A 16,940-nucleotide genomic window follows, 5' to 3' on the forward strand; every position below is an offset into this window, starting at 1 on the left:
TTGCACCAGCACACGCATGCACATGCACACACACACACACACATTGAATGGAGTTATTTCCTTGATAAGAAATACCGTTCTTTGAAGATGTATTCAGTTTGATTTTCTGACCTATACCTTTTATATCAAGGCCTTAATTCAAGCCCAGGAGGGTGTTGTGGGATATACTTTGTCACAACTCTCTCTCAAGTAGAAAATAGAGTCAAGTAAGAGTTGTAATGTTAAATAACAAAGATTTAAAAATAAACACAAAAGCCATTGTAATTAAAACATCAACATATATAGTTCTCTTCACTAACAGTGTGTGTGGACATTATTTTGAGGCACCTTTCTATATCAGGTTGCATCAGGTGCCATGTCATCCCCTTACCTCCATTCCTTACATGTTACAAAGGAAAACTGTATCATGGCAGCTCATACAAAGTGAGGTGTCATAATTAAACATCATCAGGCAGTCAATATTATTTCTTCAAGAATGAGTCATTTCATGATTATAATTAATAATTTGTATCATTTTTAAATCTATGTAATCTATAAATCTTATGTACACATGGTATCTTCTATATTTAGCATCTGAAATCTATACAATGTATGGGTAATAAATGTATGATGTCTCATTTAGTCTTTAAGCTTAAACTTCCTGGACGGACAAAAACTGCAGTTACTCTAATGTCCACTAGAGGCTCAAATCAATCCAAATACCAAACATCTAATGTTCAAACCCAATAAATATCTCGCCCAACAGCGGTACAGTGTAGGGATGCACAGTACTGTTATATCTACGTTTGTTTTCCTACATAATTACAAAGAACATTGAGCCTGTCCTGTAGTGAAATAGACATATTAAATTAGGCAATTAAACTGTTAACTCTTTAAACTGTGTTGTTTAAAGAATGCCAATGCAGACCAACTGTGGTTAGCACTCACTTAGATTATATTGGTTTTAAGTTATTCATAATGAAAGGATGTGGCTGCATTGCATAGATGGAGTCAGGTAATATCAAGATGGCGACAGCTGGGCTGAGATTCAAATTTGGAATTTAGGATTTAGGATTGCTAAACGTTGAGGATAGAAGGAAGTGTGTCAGTGCAGAACATACTCGCCTGTAGATGCTGATCTACTGTTAATGTGTGAAACAAGTCCTTAAAGAGAAAGTAGCACACAGTAGACAGTCCTCCTTTACATGGGCACAACTAATTTAAACGTTCCCTTGAACATTGTTGATGACAAAATTTACACACACTATAGCAGAGCCTTGTCTTCTTAGACAGGTTTGTAGAGGATGTTTTTGCGATTTGGCAAAGGAAGCAATGACCCATATTATGCATTAGGGCTGCGCTGGTGCTATGCAGATGCCAGCCAGAATGCTGCCTTGTGGTTACTGTGTCAAACATATGTTTTTGTAGCCTCCCATAATCCCTCACTCTGCTTACACAGAGAGCAGTGGCAATTGGACATCAACATGATACTATGAATGGAACTAAAATTTTTGCTCAGGTGGCCCTGAGAGGAAATTGTTCACATACCGGTAAGTTTTTACCTCGGCAGTGTCCCCATGGGAGCATGGCTGTGGCCAAGCCGAAGTGAGAGCAATGAGTATTTGCGTGTTTGGCCCTTACAGTATCTGCCATCTGTGAGGAGGGCCTACAGCTTCCTGTGCCTGTTTGTCACTGTACATCTTGCCGCTGGTGTCCAAGGTCACATCCCCACCCTCCCACCCCCCTCTCCTGCCCACCTCTCCCTAGAATGGATGACTCCAGGTACACTGGAGGACAGTCATTTGGCTGTGGCCCCACTTCATTTCTCTCTGCCCCTCAAACACAACAGTGAGCTTTCCCACCATTCCCCCAACAAACGCTACAGCTCATGTATTTTTAATCTTTTGACAGATGCAATTATTCTTTACACGCCATGCTCGTTAATCTTAATGCAGTTATTACTATTCATTGCAGGACGTTTTTCCCTCCTATTATTTCATTTAAAAAGTGCCTCAGCTTCAATGTGTGTGTGTGTGTGCTCGTTTGTGTGCCGACACTAAGGCCGCGGTCCAATCAGAGTGGGCCGACGGCAGAGTTAATGAATGCAAAAGGCGAACAAGGGAAGGAGGGGGAGGGGCACACACTGAAGCAGCTCAATATGTGACCTGTTGTATCTGGATATCATTAACATCTGGTCACATATCAGTTATCCACTTTGCCATGTCCACTATTGAATACAAATAACATATCCATTACGTTTGTGAGAGGGTGATAATATTAGGCTGTTGTTTAATAGCAACCGGAGTACTGCAGGAAATTCAGAACAGAAATAACTTCTTGATGCAAATGTTTGAAGTGATTTTTTTGCCTCCTTTCATGAGGCCCCTAAGCCGAGATGTCAATCCATTGGAGTGTTTCATTAGCGTTCTATATTTTGATTTGGCTGTGACATCTCCCCATGCTGTGCACTGTAACTCCTACCCAGTCTGGGGCTTGAAAGAGGCCTGTTAACAGTGTTTCCCTAACAATGTTTATATCACCTCCGCACGGTTTTGATCAGCGCACATAAACACGTCCTGATCACTGAACACTGAAAACAGTGGCAGCTTCTGCCTGAATTCATCGGGTTCCCAGAGATGCGTCTAACTTCTTCTTCTGTCTTTTTCTTCCTCTCCTCCTTGCCATCTCATTCTCCTCTCCTGGAGTTTGTGTGTGTGTGCGTGTATGTGCGTGCGAGTGGCGTTTGAACGTTGCCGTTTGTTGCCACCTCTGTGAGAGCAGCAAGGCCCTGTCGCCAGGGGCGTAGCCCTGAGACTGACGCTCCAGGTGTTTGCTCTTCCTCGCCTCCTCTCAGTACACACACTCATCCCTCAGGATCCACCCTGCTCCCCCTCTCCTTTAGAACACATCTCCTTTTATCTGAGCGGGGAGCTCACTGAGACTTTGTGAAGATTCTGATCTGAATACACCCCTCTAAATGTGTATGTGTGTGTGTGTGTGTGTGTGTGTGCGTGCGCGCGCGTGCGATGGGCCTACGGCATGTCTGAGGTGTGTGTATGTGTGTTAGTGGAAATGTTATGGCAACAGTGCTTGCTAGTGGTGACCACAGGAACTGCGGAGGAGAGCACCAGAACAAGCAGCTTTTTGTCACATTAGGGCACATGTTGTCTTGTGTTATGAGATGGTTGTAAGTGCCTCACATATTCCCATCAGATGTTTCCCTCGGCTATGAGATTATCTGAAGAGAACGTACTGACCTTAGTAATTCAGAGTCATTCAAATGCATAAAGAATAGCTGTCCTTCTTCAACCCACCCTATACAAATGCAAGCACCAGGATGAGAGGCCTGCAAGGCACAGCGAGCTGGCTTTATTGTAATTGTGCTGCTGAGTACCTACAGTCAGGATGAGAGCGAAGGAGAAGTGCCTTGTGCATTTGTGGCAGTCTGTTGGAAAATAAGGGCATATAAAAGCTGATGGAAAATGAAAGCTCTCTGGGCGGGATGAGATTATGCACAAGTGATTAATAAGAGCAGTAATAAACAAAGGCCCAGGAGATGTTTGAGGTGCTTAATAATGCATTATGTTCATAAAAGAGCCGGGCCTCTCCAACTGATCCCTGTGGAGAAGGAGACCCCAGAGGGACCAGGAGAGTGTGTGCTCTTAAAAGGCAGCAGCTGTGTGTGTGTGTGTGTGTGTAGGAATGTCTGTCTTTGAGTGTCTGTGAGAGCAGATAAGATGTAACCGTGGGATTCAAAAATGACAATAGACAGGTGCACTTAATGATGTTAATTCATTGTGAATCGTCTAACAGGTCTAATAAATCAGAAAGGGACGTAGGTGTTTTTTATATTTATATAATTTTTGGCGAAGTTTGGTTTGGATGTCACTGCAGCTGCAGCATCCAGTGTTAATTTTAAAGGCTGTCTAGCTCCATTCTTTGTTCCTGGGCTCCAGTCTTTGTTCTGAGCTTTAAAATGTCTTGGTATTGATGTCATTCCTTCTTCGTCCTTCAGTCTGTCAAACAAAGACATGGAACAGCAACGAAAAAGAACAGGTTAAAAAGTTTCTCTTTTAGCTTTGTTTGGTTCACACACAAAAGCCTGCCGCTTCCCACAATCATATTCACACCCCGTCTATCTTTTTTTTTATTTTAGTCTTTTCTCACCCCTTATGCTACATCAAGGTAAAGTGAGACTTCAGTTTGCCGTCTGAATATCAAATACTGGAGTTTAAAATACTCCACAAACAGAGAAGTCATTTTTTGAATGTTTTTGAATGTTGAATGCAGCTAGTGTTTCTTATAATTGAAACTAATCCTTGACAGGTAGAAGAAAAGATGCAGCAATGTATTCTACACATGTTATATCGCTTTACATTTGCTGTGAAGTGAAAGTAAAGACTTAGTGTTCTGTCAACCTAGTTTTGGTCCTTGACAACAATATTACAGCAGTCTTACTGTTTGTTGCAGCAGCGGCAGAGCGTGTTTATGGACCTTGAAGTCCACTCAGAGGGGGAAAAAAACAAGACTGTTTTGAATGAAAAGAAAAAAACCTTGGAGCACAGCCTTGTAAATTAATTTGTTCGTGTTGTATGATGGGAACACAGCTGGCCTCATTAACATGCGCACAACAAATAATTATAGCGTTTTTTTTTCTCTTCAGCCAGCCAATGCTTGGCTAATGGGCTTGCTGGGTTAATTATGTCAGAGCGTAATTACACAGGGCCCAGGGAGACATAATGGTGCACCCTACTGCGCCCACACCGCCTAATGATGGTGTATCGCTGACAGGGCCAAGACGGACCGCCCCGACACACCTGCTTGTCTTGGCGCACGCAGCCTCGTGCCCACCCCCCCCCCCCCAACCCCCAACCCGAACCCCCCTGACACACACCTAGACACACACACACTTCCCGAAACTGCGCACCCTCATCCTTCCTCCCTGGTGCCACCTGCAGTCTGCCTGAGCCTGCCTAGCTCCTGACAGGCTGGCTGCAGACTGAGGGTTCACTCGGATTGTGTTGCTCCCCGCCTCCTGCTTTGAAATGTGCAATACCACAGAAACAGCAACGCAGTGACCACAAGGAGGCAGCTGCAGGGTGGCAACCTCATTATCACTCAGCCAAAGTGATGAAACTCAATATCAATACAGCTGAGATGCAAAAAGTAAAAAGGTCCAGCCAAGTTTTGTTGGCTGTTAGACAGACCTTACTGTAATCATGGTGATCTTGTTTATGTAGTTTTAGCACATAGCTTTGCATCAAGCGCCCACACACCATAGGTTGCACAGTAACAGTGCATGATCACTGTGGAACAAAAGGAAATGTATGAGCATACATGCAAAACATAAGTCTACTCAACTCAAACCTCTACCTGTTTTTCTAGTTATATGTGAGATCTACTGCCTCTTCCAACATTGCTAAAAAAGAAAACAAAAGATTTTGATGACCTAGTGTAGTTCCAAAGAGAGAGAAATGAAAAAAGAGATGTCTCCTCTCAGTGGACCTGTATCCACCAGAGAAAATGATCCATTAAATATCCTGTGATTTATTAGCTTAAACGAGCTGCTGTTGCCCAATCACTTATCATGACCTCAGAGCAGACATCCAATCATCCACAATTAAGATAAGGGATGAATTAAAAAATGGAGCCATTTGTTTGCACAGAGACTGGTTTGAGTACATAATGCCTTGTCAGTATATTTCTTGATTAACAGGAATGTGAACTGTTCGGGTTGTGTTGGATTCCTCTTCCTCTCCAGGTTTTATTCGGTGGATTTACCATGCTCTAAGAAGCAGCTCCAGCGCTTCTTATTAGCTCCATCAATTAGTGGCTCTATTTTCCAAAGTTATCAGCAGTCTTTCTGGACTCTGCTCCAGTAACTGTAGATCCTGAGCCCTTGGAGAATATCCCTGCTGCTCCACTTTGATGGGGGTTAATTTTGTATACAGACTTAAGTTATATCCCTTCACTTTAAATTTGACTTTACTTTACTCCCTTGCCAATGATTGATAATCCTGGCTTGTCCATGCGTGAGAGATCCCTTACTATAATCTCTGTCCTTTGATCATTAAAAGTTGAAAGGATATATGGGAAAGAGGCTGATAAAGTGATTTCTGTGACAGTGGGTCGATGGAATAGCACTGCTTTAAGTCATCCTGTTTGTCTTAGAAGAGCTGTGCTCTTAATAGTGATGTCCCTTGTGACTGATGCAATATCTCCACAGTTGGTGTAACAATGAATGCAGACAATGTTTGACTGTAAACGGTCCTGGGAAAAATAGCTCAATCAATTAAATGGCCCAAAATGTTTGTCTGATGAAAATGCAGATATGGCGAGCTGCAATGTGTGACCAGGATTTCAACAAATTGCACATTGCAGAAGTTTCAGCTCTCTGATGAGCATTTATTTTTGTGGCCTGCCGTCTCCGAGTTTGCATTCTCTCAGTGGCATCTGGCAAAGTTTAAACGTCTGTGGCTCCAACTTCTTATGAAAAGTCACTTCAGTCAGTGCCCATACTGAAGAAGGGATCCAATTGGGTTCCACACAGAAGTCTAAGATGAGTGGATGAAAGCTGTGGGAGAAAAGTTTGTGCAGCAAAGCAGCAATTTTCCTCCTCTTTTAGAGTTTTGAAGGGCTGCGGTGTGTGTATATGTGTGTGTGTGTGTGTGTGAGTGCGTACATGTGCGTGTGGCTCTACATCTTGCCTCCCCCCTTGTCAAGGAGCTCCCCTGAGCTTCCTTCTCTGTGCTTTGGCACTAGAAGTCACCTCCTTTGGTGTTCGGCAGGCAGGTACACAACAGGAGCAGCTCTCTCTCTCTGAGCTGTTGAACTTTTCGGGAGGGGAAGAAAGGGAAGGGGAAGATTAAAAACAGCCCTGTGATGTGGAGTGCCGAGCTGCCTCCTGAGAATTCCTGGCATAATAATTTAAATGATCAAATGATACAGAGGAGACTTGTTAGCTGAGAAACAGCCTCCTAGTTGGCCCCATGGGCCCGGTGCTGCCGCGCATGCATTGCAAAACAGCTCCTCTGTTGTGCTAAAGAATCCCGCTTTTTTTTAACCCCCTTTTCAGGAGCAGACTTTTTCTACACTTTGCCTAGGTGTGTGCTTGGGACTTAAGTCTGACACATATTCATTGTAATCTTTTTGTCTTCTTTGCCATTCATCGGCATGTGTGAGGACTCATTAGATCAGATTTTTGTACATGTGAAGGGTCGGAACAGCACTTGTGTCATTAGGTCCAGCCTGTGAAAATTTTCAAAGGCGACTGAGTGGGGGAAAAGTCTAAGAGTCACTCTTTGGAAACAGGTCTCGGTGGAATAGTCTGCCTCTGTTGAAACTGCGATGCAGAAAACTCTGTAATGTGCTTTACAGGCAGCACACAGAATAAATCAGCTATTTTGCTTTTTTTGAAAAAGTAGGAGTGTGTGTAGCATGTGAATCTTAGTAGTTCTTTCTGCTGAGATTTGTTTGTGTCTATTTCCAACAGATCCGGCTCCCATGCTGGAGGCCTCGCACTCCCTGGAGGAACGGCTGCAGCAGCTTCAGAGTTTGGCCCCAGACAGCGAGGCCCTTGTACGAGAGATCAGCGGGCACTGGAAGAAACACCTGGAGTGCCTTGAAAAGACAGGTCAGGCCAAAATCATGTACATCTGGGAGCAGTCTGGTGACTGCTACAGTGCATATCGTACCTACAAGTGCTACATGGTTCAATAAAATTCACCCGGTCTGAAGATGTTTGCGTTTAATAAACTTGCTTCTGATCCACACAGAGCCCACAGAGGACGGTTCAGCTGTCTCAGACGCAGCAGCAGTGACGGAAGAATCAAACCCTCTAGCTGACCTGATGACCCCCAACAGCACACCGGCTCCCGAGGCCCCGGGCTCCCCGCAGCAGAACTGCCAGGACAGAGCTGATGGCCGAGGGTGAGGACCTTCATAAAACCATGATAAACACTGCACATACAGTGCATGTGCATGATTGTCTACATGGAACAACTGTGAGCTCACAAAAGTTCTCCTAAAAACACATCATGACGTTTTAATATTTCAAGTTTTTGTGAACTGCTGCACACACACCCTCCTCTCTGGAAGGGAGGAGCAGGAGTTTGGGATTAGCATATTTATTTCTGTCATAAGGCATCAAGTCTGAGTTATTGTATCTTTAAATGTGTGGTCATGATGTAGCACAGGAACTGACAGAGTGTCTTCTTTCAGGGAGGAGGAGGCGAGCACTGACGCTAGTTTGGCTGACAGGCTATCAGAGGCCGAGGAGAAGATCAAAGTTCTGCATTCGTGTAAGTGGTTTAAACACTGGCATGTACGTTAGCTGCTAAATTTAATTTCAGTCCATTTAAGAGCCGCTACTTGTATAATTGCAGTATGGTGCCCCCTGCTGAAACACTTCTGTCCCACTGGTGCACTGTTTACACGAATAAAATGTAAAATTGGGACATTTTTGCTAACTTAATTTGACTTTAATCAGATGCACCAGGATAAAGCATTGTTCAGTTCTTTCTTTCTCTGCTCTGGTTATACTTAAAAACAAGCTCTGATTGTGGAGAAGCCATGTCTCCATGAGTTGGAGCTTGAAGGTCAAAGTTCATGTGTGTGTTTTTTTTTTTTAAGTTGATATCTCACTTCTCCCTCTCCAGCTTTGAATACTGCACAGACAGAGCTGCTGGAACTGAGATGTAAATACAACCAGGAGATGACAAACAAGTAAGAGTCTGCCTCATAGTTTGCATTTTATGTTTACTTTACCACATATTTCTGACAAACTCTCATCCATCTTCCCCCTCTCTCTCTATCCTGCACCATGATGCTTACACACTGCCATGACTGTGGCCTTCCTCACTGGTGCCTCTTGTAGCGCTTGGAGCGCTGAAGCCGCTCTTATTTTGCCTACATAAACTTCATGCCCAGTGTAGAGCTGAGGAATGCCATTGTAAAGGCGGAGAGTGAGAGTGACTCAGCCACTAATGCAGGTCGATGAGAGAGGTCTGTGTTTGCCTTCACTGGCAGCTGGGCCTTGACAGCCCTCAAGAAGAATTGCTCCATTTAAAGATTGCTTCAGAAAACACTCTACCTTGTCCTGGTCTTTGAGCGCAATGTATCCACCGCACGCCTGAAATGAATCTGAGCTTGTATGAAGGATGTCGATAGACATTCAAAGTAAACACTCCTTTGTTTGGGTTGTGCTCCAGAGCACAGTCAGCCGCTGCTAATGGATTTTCTCCCAGGCTTAATCCATGGCACAATTGAACTGATGTTTCTAGACCTACTGCCATCCATTTTGTTGGATTGGACACATTTTCAGTTTGGCCTTACCTTTTGCACAGAGCTGCAGTTTGAAAGACCATCTCCGTCATATAGTTTGGCATACAGTGTGTGATGTCATGGTCACATTCCTCTGGGCTGCCAGCAGGATCACTGAACCCAGATCTTCAGCTGCAGTTACCCTTCCCTGACCCCAAGCCTCTGAGCACCAGGCTGGCCTCTATTACTCTCACTGACTGTTTCCTCAATGTTGATAAGAAAGACTATTTGTCTGCTCCGACTTGAGTAGCCGAGCAGGTAATCAATACAAAACATTTTCCGTACAGCACAAGTTCATTAAACGTGGTGCTGACACCTGTTAGTGTTTGCTGTCAGCAGAGCGCCATCTATCCTGGCCTTATTGATAGGACATGGACAGGACCAAGACCTTCTAAAACCAGGGCTGCATGATCTGCAGACAGCATCTGAATTCATGTTTTACTCTAGAAGAACTGCTGGACTGTACGTTTATTTCTTGAGTCCTTGATGTGAGACAATGGAGCAGATTAGTGCAAAGATGACAGATAATGAAGGTTTGGCTGAATGTTCTGAGTTTAATGTGGATTTAAAAAGTCTAAAATGTCCTTTGAACATTTTTTTTCCTTTAGTAAAAAAGGACTACCGTGTCCCAAAACTTGAGAAACCTATGTGCATAATTAAATCAATCACAGCATCCTCGTTAATTCATCCTTATCTACCTTTTGAAAATCAGCTCCCATGTGTGCAAAATGAAACTATTGAAGTTCAAACAAACCTCATGAATAATCCTGCTGAGCTTCTGTTTAAATTAGACTACTCTGATTGTTAGATGTATGGAGGCAAGTCAGGGTTCAGTCTTAAGAGTTCTGAGGAAACAAATCACATATGCGCCCACTTGCCGCTTGGCCACCTCTCAGTGAAGCAGCCACAGAGAGCATAGAGGTATTGTTTCTCAGTATCTAAGATTTTTTAATGACCTGCAGAAGAGTCTGTTTAATCTTTATACAGAAATTAGACTTTCATAATCAGTTATTATACTCTCTAGTGTTTGATTAATTAGGGAATAATTAAAATTGTGTTTAATATTGGGAATAATAATGACATGTTTTCAGAAATCCTGGCTGAGATTTAAAATTATATTGAAAAGCCAACAGAGCGTCAGTGATATCTTGTTTATAGGTACATTTAGATAATAATTAACATATATATATATATATAACATTACAGTGTGTTTTTGCCAGCATTTTGGCCCCTGACATCTGTGAGTCTGAATTATAATATCTCCTAATCCCGTCCTTCTCTGCCTGCCTGTCTGTCTGTCTGTGTGTTCCAGGGCAGAGGAGGTCGACGCCATCATGGCAAATCTTGAGAAAGCAAACCAGGTGAGTACAGCCTTCCTGTGTGCTTCTCTGATTGAGATGCTCCTTCGTTAAGGTAATCACTCCTGTAATCAAGCCTCGGCTTTAATTAGACACCCTCCGTCCTGTGCCCCCTCCCTCTTCTGCCTCCCCTCCCCTGAGCGTGTGATTAGTGAGTGTAAACCTGAGCCCCCGTCGGTGGGCGCACTATGGCAGCATGGCTCCACTCAGCAGAGAACAGGAGACTGCCGTGTGCGATTGATGCAGGAGCACCGATCGCTGGGGTTCTTAGTTATCTCATTGCCTTGATTGCTTCCTATCCCGGTGATACTTCTTTTCTTCTGCTTCTTTCTTCTCACCTCTGCTTTTCCCTCTCACACTGTTTTTCTCACTCTGCTGCTCTCTGCCAGCAGCTCCTAGATAAATGTTCTCAAAATGAATCATTAATTAGCAGGCCGTGTGTGACAGAGCAGGTAAACAGTTTGGGGAATAAAGTGAGCTGACTAAACAGCCCCCTCAGCAGAATAAACTGGTGGCTACACTCGTTCACTTATAGGCCCCTGGTTAGGTTTTCACTCCGCTCCACTTTTCTGAACAGGGGCGCCTCCTTTGATTTATACATCTGCACTCACCTTGATCATCTCATTAGCCAATTGATGTGGCTCGTGTATGAATACTGTAATGCTGTGATACCATGTCCGTGTGCAGAGAGCAGAAATGGCTCAGAGGGAAGTGGAGAGGCTAAAGGAGCAGTTAGCCAATGGCCAGAGTGCTACCACAGGGAGCTGCAGTCCAGCAGAGGGCACTAGCAAGGTAAGACATTTTTTTAACAGCCACGTCAGGCAGTGTAGGTGTCCTTCCATTACATGTTGTTTGTACACCTGTAACGCATCTATAAAGATATAATAATGTATAGTATAACTAGCAGATCATTTCCTGCATGGTTACCTATGTCTGTTTGATATTGATATTGTAAGTATCAAATCAAAATGTTTTTTAATGCTACAGAAAAAATACTTTTCTGAATTATTTGTGGTTTGAAATTTAAATTTTATATTTAAGCTTAAATGAGGATATTGAGTCATAACCACCTTACATGTGATATGTCAAAAAACTGTCAAACACTTCACACACAGAAATATTACACCTATGTGCACGTGAAAATATTCCAGTGCACACAGATGATTCCAGTTTTAATTTCTGTACAGTCAATGATTAAAGTTTTTTTTTCCTTTTGACTGTTGTTATATTGCACAAAAGACATGTTTGAATTCTCTCTACCTTTATCCATGACTATGTTGCTGATGTAGTTTTTTTTTTTTTTTTAAACTTTATATTACAATGAAAAATGGACCCACAGTGACTGTACATGTGACAAGAGTGGTACACACTGCAAAACTGGTTGGTGTTCTGAGGGTTAATTTCTGTGATCAGCCACCATTTCTCTGGTTTCTGGTTGGAGCTGTATACTAGCAACTGTGGATGTTGTGATTCACTGGCGGTCATGTCCCTGTCTCATTCATCGTCAGGACAAGAATGAGAAGGGCGACATGCTGCCCTCTCAGCTGGAGGCCGCCTTGCTCGCTAAAGACCGTGAAATCCTCCGCCTTCTTGAAAATATTCAGCGGCTGCAGTTCACACTACAGGAAGTTCAAGAGACCTCAGCCAATCAGATCTTAGAGCTGGAACGCCAGCTGGCCTATAAGACTGAAGCTATTGAGGTGAGTGGCTCTGACACATAAGACCTCTGCTCCTCGCATGATAATTGATGAGTCTCTTGTTAATATCTTTGGTTTTCTGTTTCAGAGATTAGAAGCTAAATTGCAATCCCAGATGGACTATGAAGAGATTAAAACTGAACTTAGGTGACTATTGGTATTTGGAACTAACTGTTACCCCTGTTAATACAGATTACGAGAAATACATTTATCTGCATGTCTGTGTCTGTCTGCAGTATCCTGAAAGTGATGAAACTGGCTTCAGCAAATGGCAACTCATCCCAGGTAGGATTTCTGGGTGTATTTATAAGATAAAGTGTTCAAACAGCAAACACATCTTCCTTTTACCAAAGTAGACCTTTGCTTTCTTCTTAATGTTCTCTTGGTGTCAGCGAAGAAAAACTACAGCAGTGCCATTGAATGCTTCAGTGATCCATCATCCATTATAAGGATATCGACAGGCACTGTAATTGATTAATCGAAAATGAATGTGTGTGTAGGATTCTGCCAAGGCTGCAGAGGCTCTCTTGCTGGATAAGGAGGCCTTTCTTCCCTCTCACAAGTACCTGGTGGATAAGACCCGAATATTGCACAGCAATGGTAAAATGAATGTCTATATCTCACAGTTTAAATAGTTTTGCACACAAAGTTGTTGCAGCTCTGAGAGGCAGGGAATTTTGTCATCCTCTAAAAACTGCCCATAGTTCACTGATTGCTTGGCACACACTAGTCAGACTCAGTCGATTTTGTAGTCAATTTTTTTCAGACTTAAATCTCTGTGCATAAACAAAGTCTGCCAGATATAGTCTGAACTTGCAGGGCAAGAAGGCAAGCAGTTTAGTTCATTAAACATCACATAAATGACAATTGCTAAATCAGACAGTCGCTAAATGCAGATGCATGTATGTCATACAAACTCTTCTGTCACCAGATGATGACCATTCTGAGGATGCAGGTCGAGAGATGAGCAGGCCGCCCGGTTCCCACTCGTCCTCTTCTCAGGCAGACAGCCGTGCCTCTCCTAGCCCCGGCCCCCCCACTCTGGATGGCTCCTCCTCCAGCCATGATCTTCCCCGTCCTTTCTCCGTGTCGCCTTGCTCCGGGGACCGACTATCTGGAGACCACATTTTTCACAAGCAGCTCCTCTCTCCACACTTTAAAAAAGACGGCCTCATGGCTTTCCCCACCGCCCTCTATGCAGCCAAAGTTGCCCTCATGTCAGCCTCACAAGGTTCTGTAGGGGCAGGCAGTGTTGACGCTGGCCTGCCCAGCGACCAGTCAGAAAGCGGCAGCTCGACTGCAGGAGACGAGGACCAACTGGATACTGCGGAGATCGCCTTCCAGGTGAAAGAACAGCTGCTGAAGCATAACATCGGCCAGCGTGTGTTTGGCCACTATGTGCTGGGCCTGTCCCAGGGCTCGGTCAGTGAGATCCTGGCAAGACCCAAACCATGGAGGAAGCTGACTGTGAAAGGCAAAGAACCGTTTATTAAGATGAAGCAATTCCTCTCTGATGAACAGAATATCCTGGCACTTAGGACCATCCAGGTCCGCCAGAGAGGTAAGAGAAAAAGGCAGTTGACTCAGTTGGGGTGTACACTGTTATATACATTAAAGGAGCTTGTCTTTTTAACTGTAATAGGGTTGAAAAAAAGCACTTAACTGGCATCTATTTTCATCCACTGCATTTATTTATTATCACAATGAAAGCAGATAAAAGTCCATAAAAGACCAACCCTAACAATGAACCTATAACTTGCTGTTCCATTATTGTCCAAAAATAAGTACTGCTTGAATATTATTCCACAAGTTGAAATAGTCCTCAGCACCTTTTTTCAGTCCATTTATAGTTTTTTTTGAGCCCTCAATAGTTAAAAAAGTCTATGGAGCTACAATGTACCGGTGTTTTTAGAGCACATGTAATCATGGCATTTTGTTTGAGAGGTTCAGCTTCTGGACCTGTGTATATTTTAAAATCTTCTAATCTACTTGGACCTCATCCTTGACTTCTTCGCGGCTTCCTCTGCCATGTTTATAGTGTTACTTTTAAACTTTGTTTTCTCCCTAGATTCGCAGCTTTTGAAAGTTGAGCTTCCCGTATACTGCAACCTCAGACAGCACGCGCTCAAAGGCTGCCATTGATCTACCAGTCAAAAGCAAAGCCTTGGAACTGCTCTCTGATCAACCATCCCACTCACCCCCCTCCTCTCTCCTCTCTCTCCCTCTATCTCTATCTCTTTCTGTTACCCTCTGTGGCAGGGAGCATCACTCCACGCATCCGAACTCCTGAAACTGGGTCAGACGAAGCCATTAGGAATATCCTAGAGCAGGCCAAGAAGGAGATCCAGTCCCAGAGGGGAGGTGAGGATGAAGCTGCTAAAAGCTAAAAGCCATATTGGTTGATTTTTTTTTTCCCTCATTGATACTGATTTTTATCATCCATTTCGATCAGTATTGCAACTGGAAAAATGCTTTCAGAGTACACTAGTTTCAGCGTTTGGGTCTTTGTTGTGTAGGTGATGGCAAGTCATCCTTAAACAGCTCATCAGGCAGAAGCAGTAATGGGCCTGGCAGCAGCTCTGACGATACCATAAAGAGTATCCTCGAACAGGCCAGGAGGGAGATGGAGGCCCAGCAGCATGCCCTTATGGAGATGGAGGTTTGTGGGAGGGCTTCGACTGCCAACTCGGGAGTTCAGGTGGAACGTCTTGGGCCCCCTGAGCGGTCCAGGGGCCCGCCTTTACCCATTTCCATCAAACAGGAAGAAGGAGGCTGTGTTGCTGTATGCATGGCCAGCTCCATCAGCAGCCCCCAGACGCCCCTCAGCGTCCTCTCCCCTGCTGCTTTTGTCCAGAACATCATCCGCAAAGTCAAATCAGAAATTGGTGAAGCGGGCACCTACTTTGATCAGCACTGGTCTCAGGAGCGGGGCTCCATGGGACTCGTTGGTGTAGGTAGCTCTCGGCCCTTTAACTCGGTCTCTCCTTCCTTGTCTTCCTCCTCCTCTGGGCCCTCAGCCCTGCCACGGCCTTGGCCACGTGTGGAGAATGGCGAGGGGCTCCCCAACAGTGAGGAGGCCTCTGCCGCCGAGGATGAGTTGGGCCTAGGCCGGCCGGTGGAGGTGAAGGTGGAGTCGGACACCTCTGTGAGTGGTGAGTCCCCGGGACCTGGCCCGGGACGCCTTTCCTACTACCCAGCATACATCCCACGTGCACTGAAGCCCACCGTGCCTCCCCTGACGCCAGAGCAGTACGAGATGTACATGTACCGGGAGGTGGACACCATTGAACTGACCAGGCAGGTGAAAGAGAAGCTGGCGAAGAATGGCATCTGTCAGAGGATCTTTGGTGAAAAGGTCAGATGTTGCTCTTTCATAATCATTCACATGCAGCCTGCAAACACTACACAGAACATCCACACAATAATAAATATTTTGACATACATTTTATATTAATATGAACTGCGTTAGATCATAACTACAAGATGAATCATGTTCCTGTTCTCCATGGTGTCAGACAGTAAAATAAAAGGTAACCTCAGTAAACACAAAACACATTTTAATTATTTCAGCAAACAAAGCAAAAACCCATCCATGTGAAAAAGTAATTGCCTCCTTTAAAACCTAATAACAGCTCCCACCAATTTGGCAGCAATATCTGCAAGCTCAAAGCCTCTTATAATTTGATCACAGCATTCCACACAGTGAAGGAAGTTTAGCTGTCCTGAGCATCCTCACACATCACAAGTCTGCACATATCATATCTGACTGTTGCTACCTGATGTGTCCTTGCCATTGTTAGTCAGAAAAGCTGTGCTAAAACAATTGTCTACAAAGTTTAGCGTTATCCAACAAGCTGTTCCTGGTCTGTTTTGAATCCTAGTTTTCACCTCTTTGTTCTTAAAAGGACATCTTAAAGGACCCCCAGTAAGCGGGGCACCATGTAGGCAGGTCTCACTGTGGTTTGTAAATCTTTCCGGACTCAAGGATGTCAACAGGAGTTTTCTTTAGTGGACCAGAGCTTGTAAGAGTTAATTAGTAGACTGTTCCGCTAAACCTAATGTACTAAAAACTCATTCAAACAGCACAGTTACAAGCATCCATTCCTCAAATTAATAAATCAGAATTTTAATGTCTCGTCAGATGTGTTATCCTTAAGCTATCTTTGGAATCACCACTGTGACAAATATGCAGAAACAGGAAATCACGATATAAGATGTGTGCCAACGCTGTATGTTATTTGCATTTTTTCCTCAAAAATAAAACCTGACAACAGATTTTGTAGTTCAGCCCCAGAAAGCATACCTTTTATTTCTAGAAAATCCCTCTGGGTATTTTTTTTTGTACGCACCTCTGTGATTTGTCAGTTCATTCCCCCTAGAGTGGATAACATGTAACAGTTACATGGTGTAGACTTCTGTCACATCAAAGTCTTGTTTCTCCCAATGTAAACATTTGACTGTTGTTTAAGTATTCTTAAGGTCAGTTATACTTGCATTGAAAGGACTGCAGCAGCTTTCAGTATTCAGTATAATAATCAAAGGTTTGTTGAGATTAAGAATAAAAACAAACTGGACTTTTTAGGTG

The 16,940-nt window shown here is 43.8% G+C and overlaps 1 protein-coding gene across 3 annotated transcripts in view; it reads left to right on the top strand.

Moving 5' to 3' along the window:
- Positions 1-16,940, top strand: part of cux2b (cut-like homeobox 2b) — a 74,195-nt gene that overhangs the window by 51,769 nt on the left and 5,486 nt on the right. For all 3 annotated transcript variants that reach the window (XM_028415031.1, XM_028415033.1, XM_028415032.1), the window contains exons 5-17: positions 7,472-7,612; positions 7,755-7,908; positions 8,200-8,279; positions 8,637-8,703; positions 10,613-10,661; positions 11,346-11,450; positions 12,167-12,358; positions 12,444-12,502; positions 12,592-12,640; positions 12,856-12,955; positions 13,287-13,916; positions 14,615-14,716; positions 14,872-15,710. In XM_028415031.1, the coding sequence (XP_028270832.1) occupies positions 7,472-7,612; positions 7,755-7,908; positions 8,200-8,279; positions 8,637-8,703; positions 10,613-10,661; positions 11,346-11,450; positions 12,167-12,358; positions 12,444-12,502; positions 12,592-12,640; positions 12,856-12,955; positions 13,287-13,916; positions 14,615-14,716; positions 14,872-15,710 (2,567 nt within the window). The remainder of the gene's footprint in view (positions 1-7,471; positions 7,613-7,754; positions 7,909-8,199; positions 8,280-8,636; positions 8,704-10,612; positions 10,662-11,345; positions 11,451-12,166; positions 12,359-12,443; positions 12,503-12,591; positions 12,641-12,855; positions 12,956-13,286; positions 13,917-14,614; positions 14,717-14,871; positions 15,711-16,940) is intronic.

This window comes from Parambassis ranga, chromosome 9 (genome assembly GCF_900634625.1).
Source record: "Parambassis ranga chromosome 9, fParRan2.1, whole genome shotgun sequence".
Lineage (NCBI taxonomy): Eukaryota > Metazoa > Chordata > Actinopteri > Ambassidae > Parambassis > Parambassis ranga.